The following is a 26,083-nucleotide window of genomic DNA, read 5'->3' on the forward strand; positions in this document are numbered from 1 at the left end:
TTCAAGGGGGAAAACAAAATGCATATAATAATTAATAGTGTTTTTTTAAATAAATATTATATGTTTGCTTTTACCTGTATGTGCTGTATGATGCTCGATCCTCTGGTTCGCTGCTGCGCTTCTCTCTCTCTCTCTCCCTCTCTCTCCTTTTTTTTTTTTTTTTTTTTGCTATGCCGCTTCATTTCCGCCATGCCCTCACACTGGCTGGCGTCACGACGTATGACGTACGCCGATGACGCAGGCGTGACGCTGCGCGGATGTCCCAGAATGCCGCTGTCTGCCAGCGCAGCAGTGATCAATGGTCAGGCGAGTCGGATCAACCGGTGATTTAACGCGGTAAACGTTAGAGATCAACCATCGATCGAAACCCTTCGTCTCGGATGGAAATCGCTTGACGTGACTTTTCATGAGTAAATGAGATCTGCGTAAAGAGAGACCACCATCATCATCATCCTCATAATCATCAACCGAGCCGAAGACAAACCCCGCAGGTAAGACAGACGCGTCAACATCGCGTTAACAGTTCGATGATCGATCACATTCATCTGATCGTGTTATTGACACTTCAGTCAGTGGCTGTGAGTCGAGAGCAGGCGGTGTTTCATTTCTCCTTTAAGATGACTTCTTCTGTGATTGACGTTATGATCACGAACACAGGACTTCAGTGATCCTGGGCTTCTGTCAGTCCCTGAGATCCACACAGTAACATGTTCATAATATACACATTATTCAGTATCTCAGAGCCATCTCAGTGTGATTGAGGAATCATCTCTGGAGAAAGGTGTTTGTGTTTCTCTTCTGCTATAAGGACATTAACCCGTTTCATCCCAATTCTTTTTCCTAGACACGAAAATATCCAAATGATGTTTCATTGGTAGCTCTTTGCAATAGAATTACTTTCTAAATTATTATTAGTAGTAGTAGTAATAGTAGTATTGTTGTAAAAGTGTGTGGGGAAAAATGTGTTTTATGGTCGGCCAATGATAGTGTGTATATACTGAATTTACATATTTCTGCAGTCATCAAAATTTTAAACTCTTTGATCACATTCTAGGATTACTATTATGCATAAAAAAACCTTGTACAACACTTAAAAGATACTGAGATACACTGATACATTTTTTTACAAAACGTCCCAACTTTAGCTTAATCTACTAGAACAAACTCGGTTGTTATCTGTTAACTGAATGAAAGCGTGCGCTGTTGTCCACCGTGTGTTTCAGGGCGGATGGCAAGTCCCAGAACCAGACGTGTGCTGAAGGAGGTCCGGTCTGAAGACGAGAACAATGTGAGCATCTTCATCAGCTCCTCATCCTCTCTCTCTCTGCTGCGGTGTGTTTAAAGCATGCGTGTTTGTGTGTCAGGTGTGTTTCGAGTGCGGCGCCTTTAACCCGCAGTGGGTCAGCGTGACATATGGCATCTGGATCTGTCTGGAGTGCTCGGGCAAACACCGAGGCCTCGGCGTCCACCTCAGGTCAGACTCCGTTTAATCTGAAGTATATCTGAAAATCTCAAGTGTGATGCATTCATTTGTGAGTGGTTTATTTTTTTCTCTTCACAGCTTTGTACGGTCTGTTTCGATGGACAAGTGGAAGGACTTGGAGCTGGAGAAGATGAAGATGGGAGGAAACAGCAAGTTTCGTATGTTCCTGGAGCTGCAGGACGACTTTGACCCGAACTGGAGCCTGCAGGACAAATACAACAGCAAAGCCGCTGCGCTCTTCAGAGACAAGGTGAGGTGACCTGATCACTCCCATCATCCATTGATCTGGTGACTGTTTCCTTGATTCATCAGTGGAAAAACTCGAACTCTAATCCAAAAAAATATTGAAATCTTATTATTCCATTATTTGAAACCATTATTTACAAAATGGTGTGCATTGGTAATACAGTATAGTGAGAAGAAATGGTTGTTAACTTCTCCTTTCAATGTCCAACAAAAAATAGTTTTTAGTCGCAGTTATTACACTCCTCTTCAGTAGAGCTGCACCATTCTGGATAATCTGTTTTTTTGTTGTTGTTTTTTTGTCTCATATTAGAGATCATGAATCTTCCACAATTTGAATTAATTATTAAACATATATATGTATATATACTTAATTTACCAATTTTAAAATGTAAATTATGAAAAAGTGGATTGAATGAATGATTCAATGACTCACTCATAAATAGTTCACTTGTTTCAGTACTGGACAAAGCAGCGTATTTGAACAAATCTCTTGTATGATTCAGTGTCATATACAGCTTCTGTCATGAAAACTAATTCCTCGTATGTGTAAACATACCTGGCAATAAAGCCAAAGGACTTGTATTTGGCCAGTTTGCTGCGATAACAAACAGGACCTCAGGGAGACACCAAAGACCAGTATATCTCCTGCTTTTACTACTCCACAGATCCATTCAGAATCAATAAATCTCTGAACAACGCTCAATTAGCGTTCATTTTCTTCTAAGCCAAATAGACGATGAAAATAATCATTTTACTGACATCTGGATGTAAGTCACTGCGGCCGTGTTTTCTCTGCATTAGCACTGTTTTCAACTTACCGTTTGAGTTCATTTACTGGATCCTTGGACTTTCCAGGAGCTTCCTGGTTTAAAATTATGTGAACCCATTTCTTTTCATTTAGGATATTATGCGCTCCTCCCCTGACATGCTGTGGTGCCCCGCACACTCATTCATTCACCTGATTGGTGGAGGTGAGGGGTGATCCTGGGTAGTGTGATTTATAGAGATGACATAACTGAATCCAATGATGAACTGCCTTTAACTATCATTTTTGCATTATTGACACTGTTTTCCTAATGAATGTTGTTCAGTTGCTTTGACGCAATGTATTTTGTTTAAAGCGCTATATAAATAAAGGTGACATATAGTGTCCTTTCTAATCATATAATCACCCAGACCCTGATGCTTTTATTTGACTATTCTGTCATTAATTACTCACCCTCATGTTGTCCCAAACCCATAAGATCATCGTTCATCTTCAGAACACAGATTAAGATATTTTTGATGAAATCTGAGAGATCTCTGACCCTGCATAGACAGCAACACAACTGAAATGTTCCCAAACCCAGAAACGTAGTAAGGACATTGATAAAACAGTCTTTGTGACATTGGTGGCTCAACTTCAGTTTTGTGAAGCTACAAGCATACTTTCTGTGCACAAAGATAACAATTTATTCAACAATTCTTCTCCCCAAGTTACCGTCTACAGTATACCCATTCTCAGGAAAGAAGCCAAAAGCTTTTCTTCACCCTTACTGAAATTATGCATTTTAAATGTGAATATAATTAAGTAAAAAATTAATTAACCTATTTTGACACCCGTACTCTGCAGTAACATGTTTAAAGGGGTGGTTGATACTGTTCCAATTTTATACTTATTTTCACATAGCTTTGAGAAGTGTTAAACATGGACGCACGTGCAGTTGCTCTACTGTATTAAAGCTTTAATCCGGATAAAACTGTATATTATAAGCTAACATAAGCAGTAACATTTACAAATAACAGCGAAACTAAACCTACCATTAGGTTCTGCATGATGTTCTTCAATAATATCCTCTGCTTCTCAAGCGAGCTCAAACTGATAAGCAATATTAACAACGCCATGTCTACAATACAACCGCTGTGGTGAGGGGTGGGGCGTTTAGACTAACCAATCAGACGCCAGCGCCTATTTCTGAGGGAGGGGCTTCATGAAAGCGGGAAATGATCAGCATGTCACAAGAAGGGACAGAAGTGGAATAAAGGTAAATTATGTGAAAAAAATGTTTTTTTTATCTTTTTTTAACAAAGCATTAACATATGGGAAGATGTGACCAATAATCTGAGTGACACAGGTGAAGTTACTACTGACGATAAACATGTGATCTGAAAAGGCTGAGTTTTGAATTTTAACATCCCCAGCTGTATCTGACCACTGAAGCACAATAACTCCTGAAAGAGGTCTGAACAGACCAATTTGGAGGTAGACGTCACTTGTGTCACATCGATGAAAACTGCTATGATTACTCTACTTTTAAAGCATAAATTTAATAAAAAAAATAAAAAAAAGGTGTATATAATATTCACATATGCAGTATATTGGGGAAGTATTGTATTAACCCTACAGTTATGGCATCAAATATTTACCATTTACATTTTACACAACATTTATCATTTATTTAACTCATAGATCGGACTTTAACTTCATTTAACTCTGCAATAGCGAGTCAATTCTGAGGAAAAAAGCCAGTATTCAAGGATATAAATTGCTATTTGAAAACTGCCACCAGATAGACTCCATGTACAAAAAACATCCCATGCTGTATTTTCTCATTCATGCATGCTTAGTTATTATTCACTCTTAACTTGTCAGTTAGTTTAGGTAAATACAACCGAGGAAACACAGCTCTTATTAAAACACATTCTTAAAGTACCGTTACTAGTAAAATGCAGAATCGTACCATATTTAAAAGCAGGGTATCGCAAAACCTTTTTAGTACCGGTATATCGTGCAGCACATACAATGCTCTAGTACCTTTTAAACACTTGATAACAACTTCCTTTTTCAAGATGAACTTTAGACTTTAAGGCCATCCTTAAAAATATTCTTGTTTGCCGTAATCCCGACTGACCCTGTCAATTTAGGACCGACTCAATTTTTTTTTTTTTTTGCTTTTAGTCCGACCAACTTGCTGATTGTAAATTTGCGTTAAGACCGACCAATTTTTTTTGACTCTTCAGACAACTAATACAAAAGCAATAAAATAATGTTAATTATATTTAAGTTTTGTAAATATATAAATTTCCTAGGCCTACATATAAACGAAGGCTATCTTCCTTAATTTAAAAAAACCCCGTGATGTAATCTATGTTTACACTATTGGTTAACGGATGTCACACTGTGGCCTGTGCGTTCGCTTCGTCTCACTCACTGTCAGAGTCAACGGTTCGCGCTTGGTAATGATGGCTGCGGCTGCAGTAAACTAAATGTTCGCGGTCACTGTTCAAAGTCATACGGGTTCGGGCACCATAATACATCTAAAAAATGCACTAAAACAGCTCAACACCGCTTTAACTTGGCACGAAGTTCTGGAAAAACTGTGCCCAGATCTTTTCCCATCCCTTCTCACGTCTAGTCTAAAACCGTGACCGTGTCGACTGTCACTTTATGTTCGAAAAGCTATTGCACGAATCGATTGGACCAAACCAACACAAGTTTCGAAAACGAAAATAGGAAATTGATTTTAACGACCTTCTCTCAGAGCGCGTACAGGTTTTTTTTTTTTACTTAAATATGATCAAAATTCGAATTGTAATCGAATTTTAAATGCATAATTTGAGTTAGGGTGAAGAAAAGCTTTTTGTTTCTCTTCTGAGGCTTCAAGATATTGAAAAAATATTACTGCACGTTTATTCAAAGAATTAGAATACATGACTGTGAAAAAAACAATATTTATGAACCAATTATTATTAATTAAGCTGCTTAAACAACTATAAACAAAACAGCGTAATGTATACATGCATTGTTAAATAAATAAAAAGGGCGGAAAACCAGTCACACAGAATATTTTCTTTTTCATTTAAAAACATGAGATGCAGTGGGATGGGGAACAAAAACCCAACATAAAGTCTCGAGATATTTTTAGAAAATTAAATTAAATACATTCATTTTACATGTCTTTCTAAACATGCGGCTCTCTTGTGCGAGACGCAAGTCCAACGTTGTCCCTCTAGAAAATGCGCAAAATATGCATTCTGTGTGAACAGCTTGGTTTCAGTTTTGATGTAAACAAGATCTTCTCCACATTGATGTTCTACCTCTCTTTTTTATTTATTTATTTATTTATTTATTTTCGTAGTGGCTTCAGCTGGATAGGCTAACATAACCTTATAATGCAATGCCACATACATCGTCATCGCATCTCGTGCGCCACTGATAAAGATCAAGTATACTTTGGCCATCCGTACACTGCATTATGTCCTTTTCGTCATCCGCATTTTTTGAGACCGCGTACACGAGGTGAAAGATGAGACAGATACTGCGTGTCGAGCTCGTCCGCCTTTGAAAGTTGTGTAGACACAGCTGTGCGCGCGGCGAGATGGACTGGAACACGGACTGTGAAGTACCGTGGCTCATAAGGCAGCTTCCTGCAACATTTTTGCATTCAAATGTGGATTTTTATTTTAAAAATGTTTTATTTATTTTTTTTGACAGCCCTAGAATCACCTATGCAATTTTTTTTGTTGTTGACATTTCTAATCATAAACACAGCCATATTGAAGCCTGCAGTAAATGTTTTGCATTATTACGGCAGTCCACTCTGCTTATTGTTTTTCGAAAATGTTGCACTCCTGTTTGTCATTGTGCACGTAACTTCACGCCAAAAAATCATCAGAAATATTGGTCTTTACATTCCTCCTGCCTGTTGTCCGTGGATTTACCTATATTTGGTGTTATTTGCCTTTTAAAATTTTAGACATGCAAAATCGATTTTACAATCGATTCAATGAACACTTGTCTCTCAAATCAAACAGGATTTTTTTCACAAAAGTGACAACCCAAGAAAGCGAAGTAAACGGTCTCTCATTTCTAGGTTGCATTGATACCTAGCGTTGGATGCAAGTAAAACAGTACCTCATTTTTTTTCTTCTCACCTGAAATTCATGCAATAAACATGTTTTTGACAAAGATTTTAATTTGTTTGTGGTCTATATAGCCTGCATCAAAATGAGGTTTGCAATGATGCGACCGAAGGCACGGGTTGAAGACCCAGTCAGTGACGTCACGATATGCTAATTTGTTTAAATTCATACCTACGTCATCACCATCACCAAAATTTTACTTTTTTTTTTTTTTTTTTTTTTTTTACATTGAAACTTGAAAAAAAAAAAAAAAACCTTTTTTTTTTTTAAACAAAAAATTACTGTTACTGCAAACCAAAATATTTTTAAGGATGGCCTAAGATATTGTAAGGGTATACGACCCGCCTCTCTGACTGGACTGAAGTTGTGATTGTTGTGAATAGATGTTGTGCGCTGAAGATCTGTTTGACTGCTGGCTGCTTGCACACATGACAGTATTCTGCAGTAGTTTGGTGTTGTGTGTTGAAGGTGGCGACGCTGGCTGAAGGGAAGGAGTGGACGATGGAGAACTCTCCTGCCAGGAACTGGACTCCTCCACAGGCCAAGAGTGGCCTGAGCGCCACCCACCGGTACCAGCCGTCCCGTCACTGCATCTGAAGATACACCATGCATGATGATGATGATGCTGACGTGTGATGCTGTCGTTGTAGGTCCAGTGCGGGACAAAACCACAATCACTCCTCTGATAAGACGTTTGAGGACTGGCTGACTGATGATGTCAACTCCTATCAGAAGTGAGTTTGTGTTTCCCTCATCCATCATTACATTCAGATGTTTGAAGAAAGAAGGACTAGACTCGTCACCAAACACCAGTGACTTTGTTCATACACTGGTGGACAAAAGTATTGGGACGTCTCCTTTAGGACAGAAAAAGACGCTTCCAAAACTGTGGCAACAAAGATGAAAACATAATTAATGTGTTTAAAATTGTATTTGCATCTCTGTTTACAGTGTCTAAAATGACTGTACCCATATGTACAAGTGTTTGGTGATGAGTTTTTGGCTCAAGGTCTGTATTTAAAGTCACACCACAGGTTTCAGCAGACCAGTCAAGTTCTTCACACTCAATCAATCAGCCATTTCTTTTTTAACCTTAGCTTATACAGAAAAGGCTAGGGTCCAGTCCAAACTATTGCTATAGAAGTAGAAGCACACAGTTGCCTAGAATATCATCAACCTGTTCATCATTTTGCATAAAAAAAAATAAAAATACAGACAAAACCTGAGCAATTGAGGGTAAAAAGTCCTCCCTAAGTGTTGATTCTTGGTGAATCGCATGGAAACTAATGGGCATCATCTTGACCCTGAATCTTTTCAAAACGCATGCATCACATTCATGACACTACATGAGAAAATTTTACAGAATACTGCCATTTTTTTGTCGGATCGGGTATCGGTCAGAGAGGGCCAATCCATATCTGAGCTTGTGCATATTATTCTGTGTTACTTCTGAAGCCATACGATAGCTTAAAGGGTTACACTGTCTTTAATCACTTACCCCCAAGTTGTTCCAAACCCGTAAAAGCTTTGTTTATCTTTGGATCACAATTTAAGATATTTCGGAAGAAAACCAGGAGGCTTGTGATCGTCCCATTGACTACCAAGTAATTACACTGTCAAGGTCCAGAAAAGTAGGAAAGACGTCGTCAGAATAGTCTGACATCAGGGGTTCAGCCTTTAGACCAAGGGCTAGTTGCATAAAACCCCTTAGAGTAGTCTTAAAAAGTTAGTCATCTAATCTTTTCTCTTAAAGACTGGTGATAACTTCTTAAAGTCAGTCATAAAAAGGGAGGATGGTCTCATTTGAATTCAAATGGGAAGTCGTGGCCTAATGGTTAGAGAGTCGGACTCCCAATCGAAAGGTTGTGAGTTCGAGTCCCGGGCCGGCAGGAATTGTGGGTGGGGGGTGTGCATGTACAGTTCTCTCTCCACCCTCAATACCACGACTTAGGTGCCCTTGAGCAAGGCATCGAACCCCCAACTGCTCCCCGGGCGCCGCAGCATAAATGGCTGCCCACTGCTCCGGGTGTGTGCTCACAGTGTGTGTGTGTGTGTGTGTGTTATCACTGCTCTGTGTGTGTGCATTTCGGATGGGTTAAATGCAGAGCACAAATTCTGAGTATGGGTCACCATACTTGGCTGAATGTCACTTCACTTTCTCTCTCACTTTCAAAAGGTAAGTCTGACTAGTTCTTTAGACACAGTCTTAACATAGTGGCTATGTCTATGCATCTGGCATTCAGTTATTACAGTCAGCTCATTCTGTATTCCACATTATCATACTTGATGATAAATAAGTGTCTATGATTTTGCTAAAAGGACCTTATCTTCTTGCCGGAGTTTAATCTTGTTTTGTTTCTTGCTACGGGTGTCTGAGAGACCTATGTGTGTAAAAGGTGATTGAAAATAGATAATCAACAAGGTCACACCAGTTGAAGCTCACACTGCCTGTCTATGTGAGACAATCTAATAAAGAAATCAAAACGAATTAAAAAGTAACTTTGTTTTAATGTTTATAACATACAGTTAATCAACATGACACAACCAAGAGTGATTTGAAGGATGATGTATGCATTTAGTACAGTTAGGGAAAAATGCCCTTTATGCCCCCTATGTAAAAAAATGACCTGGATTCAATTTATGAAATCAATTTAAATACATTTTTGTATGCAGTGTTAAAAAGGGGGCCTCCAGTCAGGATTTTTGAGGCCGATCACAGAAAGCAGTATCTGTTGATATGATAATTGACAAGCTACACCATATTGCGTTCATTATTGAAGACGATTCATCTGCGATAATGAACGCAATATTGCGTAGCTTCTCAGTGATCTACGGCTCTGTCTATTAAATGTCCCTCCATCTGAAAGCAGGTGATGGAGATTTAGCGGTAATCACGGAGCCGGCTTTTGTTACTTAAAATTATTTTTCAACATTGCAATTCTTTTTTACACCATAAAGTAATAGTCTTTCATCAGTTATTCAATGCTTTTTTGCTTTTGCGTTTACTTCTGCTTTTATATGTTGAGTTGCTAAAGCAAAACATTTAAGCTACTCTTCCTACGTTATCACAAACATTCTAAAAGAAAACTTGCCATTGACAGAAACAGTTCTACAGCCTTTTCTTTGGCATTTAAATCTTTATTACAAGCAATCCTGTGCAAGCGTTGAATGGTTTAAACACTGGCAAAAATGTAAACGAAAAAATACAATTTATAAACTTTACTGACGATGTGACAATTCCTGTGTTAGCTGTGCAGCTCACTTATAGTGCAGACATTTGCATTTTGAGAGAGTGCGTGGTGATTCACTCACGCTGTTATGTCTCACAGAAACTTTTTCAAATTACCGTATTTTTTGGACTATAAGTAGCACCTGAGTATGTCACATCAGTCCAAAAATACGTCATGATGTGGAAAAAAACATAGTCACACCGGACTATAAGTCGCATTTATTTAGAACCAAGAACCAAGAGAAAACATTACCGTCTACAGCCACGAGAGGGCGCTCTATGTCTTCAGTGTCTTTCAGTCTTTCAGCGCCCTCTGGCGGCTGGAGACGGTAATGTTTCCTCTTAGTTAATTTCTCTTGGTTCATGTCAAATTAATTTTGATAAATAAGTCGCACCTGACTATAAGTCGCAGGACCAGCCAAACTATGAAAAAAAGTGTGACTTATAGTCCGGAAAATACGGTACTTCATATGTTATTTAATGAAGAAATATGAATTGTACCTCACCTTCAGCATTATAATTATAGGACAGAGACTGAGACGGTGTCACTACATGTCGAGCCAAACCTCTCACAGCACCAGCATCAGCTTGAGATCGTTTTTTTATTTTTTTTGAGATCATCCTTTTTAGAGACCACTGATCAATCATCCCAACGTGATTATCGGCTGATAGTGATCGGTAGCCGATCAGTCGGAGCACCCCTAGTATTAAGTCATATAAAATGTAATTTCCCAATAACAAAATTGTGGCCAGTGAAAATGCTAAGTGGCTAGTAAATTTGGAAAACCACTAGCCACAGTGGCCAGTGAGCAAAAAAGTTAATGTCAAGCCCTGGTTATCCAAGTCCAAACAGGTACATTTTTGCCTAAAAAATCTCTTAAAACTACATTCTGTGATACAAAAACAGTATTATTCTTAAATTATGTTTGTGGATTTGTGGACAGTGGATTGGGCATCCGCCATGACGCTCGCTGTGAGAAATACGGCAAGCAGTATCTTAATATTGACTACAATGGTTGTGATAATGATTTTTTTTTGCTGATATCCAAGCAGCTTTATTGCAATCACATGACCCCGAAAGCTTCTATGTTGACAGTCAAATAAACCGTAAGCGCTAGATGGGAATAGATATGGCCCGTCACCCCAGCAAGTGTCCACATCACACGTTTGTACGACCGTATTATTTCATGTGTGTGAAACCTGTGGTCTGTTATTATGTGTGAATATTGTTGTGATTTTGTGGTGTTTCAGTGCCGGAGCGTCCGGCGCACAGGAGAATCGATATGTGGGATTTGGAAACACTCCTAACCCGCCCAAGAAAGATGAAGACTTCATGAACAACGCTATGTCTTCCATCTACTCGGTAAAACAGCAGCAGCAGCGTTAATATAACTAAGGTCAGTCCCTCATTCATCCTTACCGTTGTCTGTGTCGTGTGTTTCAGGGCTGGAGCAGCTTTACCGTTGGAGCCAGTAAGTTTGCGTCGGTGGCTAAAGACAGTGTAAGTACATTGCTGCAAACACACACAGACCAACTGTTCACCTAATTTTCAGCACACCACTAAACCTGCTAGTAAAGGACGACAGCAGCCGCTCTGAGTTGCTAGATCAGGAATATTTGTGCCCTGAATATGTTTTATGGAGCAGTGAGACACCGAAGCTGGTGTTAATAATGTGTTGTGTCGGTCAAATGGTGTACAGACGGGTTTTTTCCTGCATGGAGAATTATGAGGCGGCAGTCTCACTTAAATTTTGTGCCGCCTCTGGTTGTAGCGAAACTCAGGCAGAAAGTCATGTGCAAGCATCACTGAACAGCGTCCATTAGGGCTTTTAGAATCAGAATCAGAAAGAGCTTTATTGCCAAGTATGCTAGCTCATACAAGGAATTTGTTATAATGACATAAGCTTCCAGTGCACAGAGACAACACACACAAAAAAAAGTGTGCACATTTGAAGAAATACTGATATTTTTACACACATTCACTTTACATTTCTTTATACAGTATCATAATTTCTGTTTCGAAGCTCCAATGACACTCATTGTGTGATCATAACCTGCACAAATTGGTTGAGATGTTAAACAAATAGCGATACAACTGGGGGAAGGATTTATATTAATGTATAAATGTTTTTTTGCCTTCGTGTATGTATAATGCAAAATTAAAGTAGTGTTCATAAGTGCTGCTTTGTTTACAGCTGTAACCAAGGAAACACTGTATTGCTGCTGCTCCACCAGCGCCACCTGCTGGCAGAGAGTAAATTTACTTCTCTTTCAGCCTGTCTGCTGTTTCTGTTTCATTCAGATATGTTTTATGTAGTATAGTTTCACAAAACTACAGTTTGACCATCCTGTTTTTGCTTCAAATTTCGAAATTATACAGTCTTTTAGAAATTAATTTAGATTTAAAACTGGTCATGCTGCATGTATGCAGAATCTTTGTTTGGATCGTGATTACAATGCAGTGTTGCCTCCTTTTAAACTGAAAGAGCACAGTTAAAACCTATGTTTTTTTTTCTATTTGTGTTATAAAATTTCTAAAACTTTGTTTGACACATTTCAGTTTCTCAAAGAATTGTGCAGCATTTTGTCCAAGCGATGATAATAAGGAAACCTTTTCATTTTTTTATTTGTCTTAAATCTCTCTTTTAAAAGGTTAGTTCACCCAAAAGTAAATTAGCCCATACTTTACAGGGCTCCAAACTGCAACTAAAACGGTCGCAAGTGCAACCAAAATTGTTAAATTGCGAGAAGTTTTTAATGAGGTCACGTGTTTACGTTATAACTTAGAAATGTTCATGTAATGCCTTTTTTCTTGATTGTTTTGCGATCGCATCATTTGCTATGTTCACGTATTAATCTGAGAAAATGTGCATCAAAGTTTTAGTGGAAAATAGTTTCAAACATTCCTGATCTCTGCCGCGCAGCAGTGCTGACACACACCTGATAAACACAGCTCAGTTGTGCAGCGTGAGAGAGAGAGAAGTGCAGAAAAGCAGCTTCTGTTTCGTGCACAGCTTGAACAAACTACAGCAGGTAAAGCTGTCAGCTGTGTGGATATTGGCAATATCGTTAACAATTCTCGTTTATAATCATTTATAACGTGGTTTCTTCTTAAAGAGGTCTTAATCTATGCTGTGTTCTGTTAATGCGTGAACTTCATTATTTGAAGCACACTTGCCATCCAGTAATCGCAAAAAGCTTTGTTACTTTTTTAATAAACAAAGTATTAGCTTTAAAATTATTCAAAATTCATAATGCTATACAAACAATAAATACAGTTTTGGCACTCTTTGCGGCAGATGCAATCTTAAGCGCCTCAGTTCAAGCGGCAAGTAACCCATTTAATCTTTCTCTTTACTACTGTAGCACATAATGAACTTGAATTAACATCAAAAGGTAGGCTATTTTATAAGAGGGCCTACAGTACAACTTACTTATTGCAAGGTAATAAGTCTACATTTACCTCAGAATAAACATTTGGTGGCTATAAGCTCATCAGTCAGCTAGAAAAATAACTATGAAGAGGAGCATTTTACTAGATTTATGCGCATTTTAATATTTTTACTTCCCCTGTTGACTACATGATTCAACTCCTATAAAATTAGATTTTGCTAATTAAGAAAAACAGACTGATTTCCCAAACTATAGTCAGTGGCCAAGTGATGCTTACAGTCCACGATATTGGTACAAATTCTGTGTAATAAACAATGCGTGACTGTATATTTCAAGTTTGAAAAGACATTTAGTTACTTTAAGTGAACCTTAGCTCCCAGGTCATCTACAAGATGAGACATAAACACATGACAGTATGATTGAAATGTTAAAGCGTAAAAAGAAATAAAAATAAATAACAATAAAATAAATAAAATGTGTTTATTCTGTGGCACCTAAAAAACTAATTTTTTTTCTTACTCTATTTATTTTGTTTGGAGCCCTCCTTTACTCACTCTCAAGGCATGCATGCTTTATTTAATCTTCAATAGGTTTGTTTTTGTAAAATGTAACTTGATAATTATAATTTTCTTCAATTATGTAATTATTAGAAGTGTTTGTTACCGACAGTTAAAGGGTGGGTACAATGTCTGCCTCATTTTAAGCATTGTGTGTTCACTACACCGCACTTTCTTCGGGCTGAACTGTTTAATGATTGATTGTGATGAATGAGTTTTGTGACTTTATGTGCGTGTCAGCTGCTCATGTATAATAACTAAAGGGATTGTGATTATAAAAACACTTTTTCCTCTTCTGTCCTTAACAGACCACAAAATTGGCCAGCCAAGCAACTCTGAAGGTACGTCTCATCAGTGTGAAGTGAGCTTCTCCAATCTGATCACTCGAGTCTGATTTCTACGAGGACAGGCTTAAAATATCAATTTACTCATTTCAGACCTGCCAACCTGTACGCATTTTGCGTAAACGGATATGCATTTTGACCTCAAAGTGCGCTGGTACAATTGTCACTCTAAACGACGTTATATACACTCTTATAATGAGCATTTGACATCGCAACACACACCAAACATCTTCCCTTGAGATGACTTAAAACGACAATAACATGTTTTTATACCACAACAACAGTCAAGTGTTGAAATGACTAACTTGTGTGATCTGTTTCGGCTTCTTATCACAGAAAGACACTTATATATTCTATATTGTATAGAATTAGCCATAACACCACTATAGATTAGCCATCATGGAGTTTCAGCTAATAATGTAGCTAACACTAATTGTGAGATGCTGAAGAACTAGTGTGTGTGAATGCAGGCACACATGGGGTGCACCTCTAGAAAATACTGAACTAAACCATCATAATGTAAATGATAAGTGGTGATTATGTGATGTGAGGAACGCTGCTCACAGAAGACCATGTTAAAGGTACAGTTCACTCAAAAATGAAAATGTGCTCACCCTCAGGTCATCCGAGATAAGGATGTATTTGTTTCTTCACTTCAGATTTGGAGAAATTCAGTATTCCATCACTTGGTCATCAATGGATGCGAGTCCGATAAGAGTCCAAACAGCTGAGAAAATCCTGTCATTGGAGGAAGTGTTATGATGGGTAATGGACTAATTTTAGCCAGGGTTCATGGTTAAAAATCTCTTGATGCTGGTTTTGTTTCAGCTTCTGTCTTCTCCAGATGTTAACTGATGTAAGGGAAACAGGTCAATTTAGCTCAAAGGGAATCATTTAAGGTTTTAAAGGGAATTTGAACAGAATCACTGTTTCACGGCTGATCACGGAGACGCCCTGAGATTCACTGAACGAGCCGTTTAACATCAAATCTGCGCTGGATATTAATATCCAAACTATAGTGAAAACACTATCAATTAGCACAGTAACAAGATCGGCAGTTTAAGACATTAACTTGTAAGCACAAAACACAAGATACTTCTCTTTTCAATATGAATAAGGCTTTATTAGATAAATCTTAAGACATATAAACTAATCTAACACGTAAACGCACGCACGCACACATTCACACAAGTTGCAGGAAGATCGAAAGTTAGGGAAAGATGAGTTTAAGAAAATGGAAATGTGGAATCCCAAGTTTACAGCAATACGTGAAATTGCATAGACATGAACAGCCTGTATAAAGGGGTTCCCTTTGTTGTCGTCGAAAGGGTTTCCCGATGTCGCTGATTGGCTGGAAGTTCAGTAGTCGCTGCAGTGACGTCTTGGGAAGCCCGTGGTTGGGCGTTGGCTGAAGATGCAGAGTTGTGTGGCTGGTTGAAGGTGAACGGGCACTCGAGGTCAGACTCGGAGACACGGCGTTACAAAACTTAACTCAGAACACGAAACTCTCAAACGGAAAAGAAAAGAAGTAAAGTTTGACGAGACTAGGTGGTGTTTCTTCTCATCGAGCCTAAGTAGCAGCAGGCGTTCAGGCCGACGCACGCTGGAACCGCGCTCAAAGAACACTAACAGTGATGAATAAAAGCATGACTAGGAGCAAAAGCTAAGAAGCAAAGCTAAAAGCAGAATTTGATGGTGTCCTGAGTATTTAAGCTGGCCTTTTGGCAACACCTCAAATGTTGTCTTGACCAATTAGATATTGTCTTGGCTCGGGGGCATCATAAATCATATGTTATCTTATCAAGCACATAGTCCGAATTTTCCCGCTCTTGCAGGGTCTTATTTTGGACATGATTCCTATAACAAGAATATGATACATTTGACCAATAACTGATGGTCAGAAACATTTCAAGCAAGCAGATTGAAGCACAAACATGCTAAACATGAATATGAATCCTTAAGCTATCCAATAGTTATTAAAAGACATACACTGTGAGCTTTGAATCCAAATTCACTACCAAGTACTATAATCAGGAGTGTTAGTCTCATTCTGTCAGGCATTGCAGTCATAAACCGTCAAGAGTTGTAGCCTTATACAGAGGTTTATCTGAAATGACTGTGTGTGAGGGTCAGCATCAGCGGTGGATCTCACTGAATGAACTCTCTACAGATGTCATCCTGAAGCTAGTTCTTCCACTGCTCTCTAACACTGCTCTGACTCATGTAGGTGAAGGAGGGAAAGTTGTTTGATGAAATGGCCGTCAGCATCACAGGTCTGGCCACAAAGGTACGAGGCTGCCGGCTGCTCGCGACCATCTGATGTGATGCATTGACACACGTCAGCTGATCGGGAGCAGAGAGAAACGCTTGTGCTCTTTCTGTGTCTCAACTCACTTTTCTTTCTCTTTTTCTGCTGCCATTGTGATCACGGTGGTGAGTACGGTGATTTAGACATAAAAGAGCTTATGTAATCATGACAAGACTCTGTAGATTAGTCCGTAGCTGAGGATGCTTGTATTAAGGACCCCATGACAATCCAGATGACTTTGGATTTTTTAGCAAAAATAAGTGATAAAAACATGATATATTTCTGGCCATGAAAATAGCTGTAGAAGCTGGACTGGTTTTAAACACAAACGATCCAGATCACAGCTCTCTGTGCTCCTAGTTCTAGCAGAGAAACACTTTTCATGTGTACAGTATCTCTCTTCTGGAATAACAGACTGAAATATTGCTGACTCGAATGGCTTTTATTTTTTTTTTTATCTCATGCTCTGAAGAATGAGCCGCCCGTTAGGTTTTCTCCAAATGTACTGTTTAATAGGAAATGCGAGAAATAAAGTAAACTGTTTCATGGGGTCTTTAAAAATAAAATCATGTCATGTTTACAGTAATACATCACTGCTTTTTAACAAAATAACTTGAATGCCCTTTCACACCAAACCAACATAAATGATCCATTGGTCTGATCACACTGAGGATGAATGAGTTGAACGAAACACAAATGTGACCCGTGCTGGCAAAATGAGTCGGAATGGGCAAATTTTCAAAAACGATTTCGATTCATTTTCACATTCTCCATTAAAATACCTTCAGTTCTGTTGGAATCGGATGAAAAATGGCGAAGGAGTCAGCAGAATTGATTTTGAGAATAATCAAGTTTGTATTGTTTTCTGAAGTAAAATCACCAAGAAACAGAGCAAAGATGCATATAAACAGTAGATTAATCAAAAACAGCGAGTCTTTTCTTTAAATGTCAGATTAACATTGAGACAGATCTATGTTAAGACTTACTGTACCTTAGATTTTTCCCCAACCAATAATTAAACGTTCATGTAAGACATAACAGATTATGTTTGTGTGAGTCTAGCCAAGGCATTTCTCAATAATGTACTTCATAGGGAGATCGCACGCTCTTTGAAAGGTGCATCTTATTCATGCGCTTTACAAATGTCAGTTTGTTTTCATCAGCATGGGTTTGAAAGTCGTATTTCACTGGTTTGTACTCATCTCATTGAGAAATCAATATGAATATTCACAAAGCTGCGCTTTCCAACCATGGACTTACAACTTGTGGTGAGAAGCAGCAGCAGTGAGAAGAGGAAAAGGTACTCCTCAGAAAATAAAGATCATTAGGTGTTTTATTAGTATTTGGAGCTTTGGGATTGCTAGGAGAGGGAGGGCTTAATGAAGTCAGGTTTGTGAAAACCTCAAATTCGATCAAAACGGACATCTTTTGCCTGTAGCTCAAAATTAGACCGTGCACATTCCGACTAATTTTGCCAGCACGAATCACAAATGTGAACACATCCGCTGCTGCTCCAGACTCGTTTCAGTCACGAACTAATGACACACACTCATTATGTTGAACTGAAGTGCAGCAACACTGGGAACTTACTTGTATTTACAATGTCATTCTATAGTTTCTATCTTCCTGTGTGCTTGATCTTGAGGCGGGTGAAGGGGTCTGAAATCATGCTCAGCTGCTCTTCTGTGGTTGATTGCTCGGCTCCGTTGTGTTGAGGCACTGTGTGTTTGTGCAGGTTCAGGGTGCAGGAGCTAAAGGCTGGAAGGACATGACATCTTTCTTCGGTGGGAAACAAGAGGCCGCTGATGATGGGTAATTACAGATTTATTCAGTAACATTAATTATTTGAAGAACATTATGTGAGATGATATGATATTATTACTTCCATGATTTTTGAACATTGAAGGGGAAAGGTACGATACAGCTAGCATCTAAAAAAATATATGTTTATTCAGCAAGCAAACTGAACAAACTGACTGTAAAAACATTCTATTTTCCATTTTTAACTATATCTGGGAGCAGTGACTATCAGGTCCCAGCTTCCTTCAAATGTAATACGATTCTTTAAGCATCTGTGTATAGAAGTTTTGTTCTATGATCTGTATTATAACAGGCAAATAATACTGTCTCTCCATTTTAACTGGACATGGGCACATTTGGTCCTGTCTGGCAACTTGAGAAATGTTTTCAGTATTATTAGGATATATAAAGTAAAGGTGTTTTTTAATATTACAGATTTCTTTGCAAGGTTTGATTATTAAACTTCTATGATATTTCTGCAATTAATTCACTACAGGTCAGTCTATGAAATCATTGACACAGATTAAAACTATGAGATCTATAAAGATTTGTTATCCAGGGTACAACATTGGCATTAAAACCTTCATTTCTGAATTGTGTTGATATAAATAGTTAATAAAAAAGAAATCGCTATTAGCGCCCCGAGTATCAGCAGTTCTTGAAACTTGAATTAGTCATTATGCTCCACACTCACAAACGCATCGCGTCAGCCTGCATCTCTGCAACAGTAAACCGGTTTTTGTAAGGAGAAGGGTGGTACCCAATTTTGTTAGGTTTTTAAGTTATCAAGTTATTAAAATTAGGTTTTTCAGAACCTGGAAATGGTGGCAAAGTTTTCACACAAGAATGGTTATCATCAACAGTAATCAGAATAAATATGAATTTGAGCTTAACTAGTTATTACCAAGTTATTACCAAATAAGTGTTAAAGCACCACCTCCTGACTGATTTTATCAAATTTAATACACCGCTTAATCGAGCCAGCTTCTAAGTGTCTGCCATGTTTCATAACGGTTGGCTATTCAGATTTGACATTATAACCTGCTGAAATTTGATTGGATGTTGGCAGCCATGTTTGTTTGCGTATCTGAGAAATCTATAATTTGCCCCAGAGAAGGGGCGTAAGCATATTTAACGTGATCGTATTTCTGTGGTGTTTGGTTGAAGATCAGACAAACAGCCTAGGAGGAGTTTGAAAACCTTTTGAGTAAATGATGACATAACATTTTTTTGGGGTAACTATCCGTTTAAAGATTTTTTCCTTTTCTTTTTTTTAAATGAAATATAATACTCTAAATAATAAACTAAAAGTGCCAGCAGGTGGCAGTAAATGTCTTTATGAGTCTTTCATTTGATTTGTTCAAACGGCTGATTCATTCAGAAATGAAGTAAATGGTATTGGTGGGTGATGCTGCAAAATTTGGTATCGATCCGATACCAAATACATATAGGGTCAGTATTGCCGATACTGATACCAATACGATACTTTTTACTTGTATTTTACTTGTACCACTTTAGTGCAGTAGGTCTATGTCATTATTTCTGAGGTGAATGAATGATCAATTATTTAGGCAATATTTTTTATTAATGTATTGAAGTCCACAAAATTATTAGTTATTAGGCACTGTAGAATGAATTCTTTACAGCCTTTTAAAATAAAATAAAAAAAATAAATAATGAAAAAAATCTCTCCCTTTTTTCTGGTTTTAAAAGCAAATGAAATAAAGTGCACACAATTATTACTGAAGAACAAACAAAGAACAAATATACCTGTGCAGTTACATTCCCTGAGCCCCCCTTCTGAATGTGCTATCAGCTTCGCTCACTCTGTTCGCTGCTCCTCGGCGCGTTGTGTCAGTGAGTCACGTGACGACACAACAACCAATCACAGCAGAGCAGCAGGAGGGGGAGGAGTAGCAAAGTGGGCCAGGATGGGAAAGCAGCATTTGCTCAGGATTGTAGAGGTAGAAGACACGAGCAAAGTATAATGAACATAGATGAGAGATATTTAAATTAAAATATCGGTTCAATTACAATTGTATCGATCCGATACCAATACCAGTGTTGGCATCGATACGATCGATATTTAGAAACTAAACACTGCTGTGTTGCTCGGAGATGCACCACAGTTCTGCTGTGGCTTAATAGGGAATATTTTTATTGGAATAATTGAGCAAAACCAGTCTCTCTCTCTCTCTCTCTCTCTCTCTCTCTCTCTCTCTCTCTCTCTCTCTCTATATATATATATATATATATATATATATATATATATATATATATATATATATATATATATATATATATATATATATATGACAAAAACTCATTATTATTTAGTGCATAGGGAGTTGTTGCCCATATTTGTCAACAGTCATCTATATGAAATGTAAGATGATGTACAGGTCTGGAGGCGGGGCCAGTGCGTTTACTGCCTTAAAATATTTTAATTGTGTGTTATTTTTTCATAACTAATTAATAGAGTAAACGTGTTAAACTGACAGCCCTATATATATATATATATATGTATGTGTGTGTGTGTGTGTGTGTGTATTTTTATAATGCAACTGGAAATTTGAGATATAGATTTTATTCAGAAACCTGAAAAATAAAATGTATCACAGTTTCCACAAAAATATTCAGCAGCTTAACTGTTTTCAACACTGATTCTTGAGCAGCAAATCATTATATTTTCATGATTTCTGAAGATCATGTGACACTGAAGACTGGAGTAATGATGCTAAAAATAACGTCAAGAATCATTTATCATCCAATCAGGTCACCCAAAAAAATGTTTCCAAGTTAAACATCCTGTTGTACTTTTTAACATGTCTCGTGTGTGCTTCAGGACAATCAAACTTAATGAGGTGTCAGTGCTCTTCTATTTTTTTTTTTGGGATGTTGTTTCTGTGGGATTGTGATGATTAGATTTCTGAAAGCATTTCATGCACTTATCAATCAATAAACAAAATATATAATAATAAAAAGTCACTTTTGTTTGTTTTGCTTGTTTGATTTCAGTTCTGCTTACGAGGAAGGATATCAGAACCAGGGGCCTAAGCGTGACTTCTGGGAAACGTTTGGTAGTAACTCTGCTCTCAGCGGTAACTCTGTAGAGAGGAGCTCAGAAGCCCAGTCCAACAACAAGAATAGTGGTGCAGACGGCTGGGACACCTGGGACAATGACTGGGAGAAAGCTGGAGATGACAAGGACAAGAAGAGCACGCCGAAAGCGGCTGAGGACTCTTGGGACAACAGCGGCTGGTAGACCTGCAGAGGGTTTGTGTGTTTGCTTTCATTGGCCTGTCCTGTACAACACACATCACAAACACACCTCCTGACTAGACGTGTCTCTCGTTTCGCCTGTCGTTGTTCGATTCTGTTGAGAAAAAGTTGATGAAGATCTTTTTGATGTCCCTGTCCATAATGGAGATGTTTAATATTACAGTAAAAAGTTTGATATTATAGTGGATTTTGACACCAGCAGAAATCTGCATGTCATCTGCTGTTTGTGGTCCATAGATCATAAAGCTTCAGATCGCAGTGGCTTTTCTGTGTCATGACAGACTCCTGTTTGTTCATGGTTAATTTTATATGTATGTGTTCATTATATATGTGTATATATAATGAGCTGTCAATCAGATTCCTATTCAAAAAAAAAAATGCATTTTTATCAGTAAAATTGTTCAGGCTTCCTGTTCATAATGTAATCACCATGACCAAACGTTCGTCTGTAGAAGCATGACGCATTGGCTTTTCATCGCATCAGTTAACATCCTCCAGTTCATCATCCATCACCTCATGGCCTTCTTATGGAAATCGCTAATATTTTTTTCTTTTTTTAAGTGTTAGGCATTTATAATCAGGTTATGTATTTTGTTTGTATGTTTCCTCCTTTAATATCCCCTCGTGTTGTCCATATTGTCATTCCAGATGTGAAATGTGCTGTTTATGAGTTCTTGGATTACATGAAAGAACAAATTATCTTAAAGATTTCGTGTAAAACTCAAGACTTGGACATCAAACATCATTATTTATTCATGTTTTTTCATTTATTTTGGTCTTATATATGTGATTTCGGCTAAACGGGATGTTTCTCCTTATCTCAGTAATAAGGTGATTGCTTTCTGTATTATTGTCAAGTTCACCCCGAATCTCTGTTATGAAACTGAAAATTGCTGTTATACATACATCATGTGTTCATGAATTCATTGACATCTACTGCTCCATGGTTGTACCTGAGTAGCACATCTCTGCTATATATGTTTGAATTGTAACAACACCTGCTGTGTCTGAGGAACATGGGTGAGCTACACAATATTCTGTTAGTTAAATAGTATAGTTAATAAAGCTTTAAACACCACCACTTCTGAACTTGGTCTCATATGTAACTTGAACCTGATGTTGATGAGAAGGTCACGAATTGACAGCTGGACTTTGCATCTGAAGATGTTTCCTTTTGCAGTTTTTGAAAATTCAGAGCTCAGTAAGCAAACATGCTTTCATTATGCTAGGCTCATGGTGTGGACGTGTAGTGAAGGTTTGAGGAAATCGGCAGTCTCTTTACTGAAACCCTTTCAAATGGACAAAAAAAGAAGCATTGGCTGTTATCATGATGTCCTGCTCACTGGCAGATCAACCGAAGAAGAGGAATGTCAGAGTCACATGGGGTGCCTCAAGGATCAATGTTTGGTCCCCTCCTGTTCACCATAAACACAGCTTCTCTGGTGCATGATCATAAGGGCATATGGGATTCCTGTCAGAATATGCAGTACAGCTCCTTGTCCTTTTCAAGACTGGACTGCTGAAATGCTATGTTAGCCAACTAGCACTTCTAAAGAGTGTTCATACCATGTTGTAATAACTGTAATTTCGAGATGACGTGACATTCTACTCCTCAGACTCTGAATTATGCATTTCTATGGCACCATCAATGGCTAAGTAGCATGTAAATGTATCTGTCGTGGGCAGGTGGTATCTTGGTCACATAGTCCGCGTTTTAGACTATGTGACCAAGTTATCTTTCGTGGGCAGGTGGTATCTTGGTCACATAGTCTGCGTTTTGGTTCATTTACACTGAAACACAACCCCAGAGCTTTCAAACTAAAACCGGATCAGCAGCGTTTTTAAAAGTCTCTGTTTTTGAATGTGGAAAACACCAGAGTAGTGTAAACGATAGGCGTAGTCATAGCAAAAGTTATGCGTTTTAAAATGAAAATGGACAAGTGTAAACGAGGTCTAGGTCCAAGTTGTGGCTCTCAGAACATTCCCAACTTTAAAGATGCAGTAACGAGTTCTGCAAGCCTTTGGTGATGACAGTGTTACCATAGAAACACAATTCCAAGTCTGAGGATGCGGACAGCTCTGTGTCGAGCGTCACATTATCTTGAAATTACTGTAATTATGACAAGGCGTGAATACAACTTGAACCTCTGCAGATGATCCAGAATGTGGAAACATGTCTGGTCCTCAATTGGCCAACATGGACTAAACACTAAACTCATTCCACTGGCTTCAGATTTTAGATTTTGATGCTGACTCTCTGGACTTCCGCTGCAAGAACACCACCTCAATACATTCCTTTAAGTATATGAGCCAACTAAGGTCACTGAACGAGTGACGCCTTGTTCCTTCACGGTGTTTCCAAAACCTTTGTCTCTGCTCCGCTCTGGTAGAATGAGCTTCTAACCTCTCCCTGAACTTCTGAGACCATCACAGCTTTTCAACAAGCACTGAATCACTCCACAACCTTCAACCAATTTCAACCGCATTTCTCTTCTGCTTTGGCTTGCAGTCTGAACTTCTGTACACACTTAGTGAATGCAGGACATTGGTGATGATGGAAATGCATCCGTCTGGTGTCATTTTAGAGCTTGATGATGTTTTCTGTTTTGTGTCCCACTGAAGATCGGCACAGGTTTGGAATGATGTGACGCTGAATAAATGATGATAGAATGATCACATTTTTTTTTATTAACCTTTACTCTTAAGATTATTAAATGTTTTTCCCAAACATTTTGGCAGCCAAACCTATTTTATCTTAAATATTTACTTGAAGTTCCCTTAAATTTTAATAAGTTTAATTGACCCTGAAGTTTAATAAGAAATTATCTTAATGCACAGTTGAAATTTGATGTTCAGTGTTTTAAGAGTGTGTGCTGCTTGCAATTCCAAGCTCATGGGTTCAACTCCAAGAGAAATCATGAATAGAAATGTTATAATCAGACGTTGATGCATTCTCCTCTGTGGAGTTGAGAGGATGCTGGAGGACACGGATGCCCAGTCTTATGTGTTATATTCATTGGTTTCTATGACAATGGAGAAATGCTGAAGCTGTATCCATAACAACCACTTGCAGGACTAAAGGCTATAAGAACAATGAAGATCTAGAGAGCATTAAGAGAACATGTTTTGTCACGCTCAGAAAACTGCTGAACTGTCATGATGTCATCCTACAGACCCACTGAACCAAACTTCATGTATGTATCTATGTATCATGACTACGTATTAAATTAAACGTACAAGTAAAAGTTTCTCCTCAGACCTGCACCCAAAATGCCATTTTACCTCCTATAATCTGAATCTGAAGTGAGTCTCTATTAACATTAGTGCTGATACTTGCAGTACTTTCACAGCTAGTCTACCCACCTGTCTCGAGTTAACCGGTCAAGCAGTAGTTAACTAGATCTGGTCCAGGAGTGATGCTGCTGCTGCTGCAGTGACTCATAGGGCGGGGCTTGATCGCGTCGATCACTGCAGCTCGACTGCTGATAGGCTGATGTGAGGTGTGGGCGGGATCAGACGGAGGGCTGAATCATTCGCTTACAGTTAACGGTAGACAGATCTCTGATTCTCTTGTACTGTATTATATAGCGCGGATCTCCGATCAGTTTTATTATAACAGGTGAATGAGCGCATCATGATGAAGAGTGTGGTGGTGCTGGTGATGAAGAAGAAGATGTGATGGCGTAAACTCCGCCCATCAGCCTCCATCTGAACAGACATCGAGCACAACATCGCTGTTTTATCGCTCGGTTTGGGGTAAGAACATCGCTCTGATTGAAACGACACATCACACCATAAACACGATAAACCCTCTCAGGTGTCTCGTTTATTTGTACGCCATCTGCGTGTATTTCTGCAGACGATTTTGCGCGGATTTCTCAGTTTGACGTTTTGTGATCGATGCATTTTGCGATGACTGCGGAGTTAAACGCGTGTAATCGCGACCAAAAGTGGTGCGATTTTATTTGGCATTGTATCGACGCCCTTTATCCGACCTGAACACGTTAAGTAACGTTCATGTATGCCATGTCACGTCAGTGTCTTTGAGTGTCATTGTGTGTCGTTTAAACGCATTTGTGTTGAACTGAACTCATCTAGAACATGACTGTAACAATCAAACACCGGCGCTCTCCAGATACAGCGTTAAAGCGGAGCTGTGACATCTACAAGAAGAAGAAATAAATGAGAAACACACACACACACACACACTGACTGACTGTACTAGTCAGGCTGTTTGTGACATTAGGCGAGACATCTATAGTCGGGTTTCCATCTAAAGTTAAGGATTTAACTTGTGCGCAAAATTGGAATATCGCGCAAAACATTTACGAACAAACCGTTTCCATCCAACGAGTCAAAGAGAACAAAATCGTCACTTCCTGATAAAATGGCACTATACACCACTAAGAAAAGTAGGAGAAGCTACTGAATATAATATTTTTTTCTATATACCTAAAAAATCACTTGCACCTTTAGATCGAGCAGACGAGACGCAATGAATGCGCTTATTGCTCGGGAACGCGCAGTCTTTGGGAGGCA

General features: G+C 38.5%; 2 protein-coding genes across 2 annotated transcripts in view; both read left to right on the forward strand.

Moving 5' to 3' along the window:
• Positions 1-241: 241 nt before the first annotated feature.
• On the forward strand, positions 242-22,625 carry arfgap1 (ADP-ribosylation factor GTPase activating protein 1). The gene is made up of 12 exons (XM_059537380.1): positions 242-491; positions 1,224-1,288; positions 1,365-1,474; positions 1,562-1,733; positions 7,100-7,200; positions 7,282-7,365; positions 11,112-11,223; positions 11,305-11,361; positions 14,119-14,166; positions 16,382-16,441; positions 18,198-18,274; positions 21,281-22,625. Exons 2-12 carry the CDS (start codon positions 1,229-1,231, stop codon positions 21,525-21,527), a joined length of 1,128 nt encoding a protein of 375 aa, XP_059393363.1. The 5' UTR covers positions 242-491; positions 1,224-1,228; the 3' UTR covers positions 21,528-22,625.
• A 2,430-nt stretch (positions 22,626-25,055) lies between these two features.
• elmo2 (engulfment and cell motility 2) overlaps positions 25,056-26,083 on the forward strand; it is a 34,393-nt gene continuing 33,365 nt past the window's right edge. Inside the window, exon 1 of the mRNA XM_059537664.1 lies at positions 25,056-25,300. The gene's annotated coding sequence lies outside the window, so the exon portion shown is untranslated. The remainder of the gene's footprint in view (positions 25,301-26,083) is intronic.

Source organism: Carassius carassius, chromosome 44 (genome assembly GCF_963082965.1).
Source record: "Carassius carassius chromosome 44, fCarCar2.1, whole genome shotgun sequence".
In the NCBI taxonomy this organism is placed as follows: domain Eukaryota; kingdom Metazoa; phylum Chordata; class Actinopteri; order Cypriniformes; family Cyprinidae; genus Carassius; species Carassius carassius.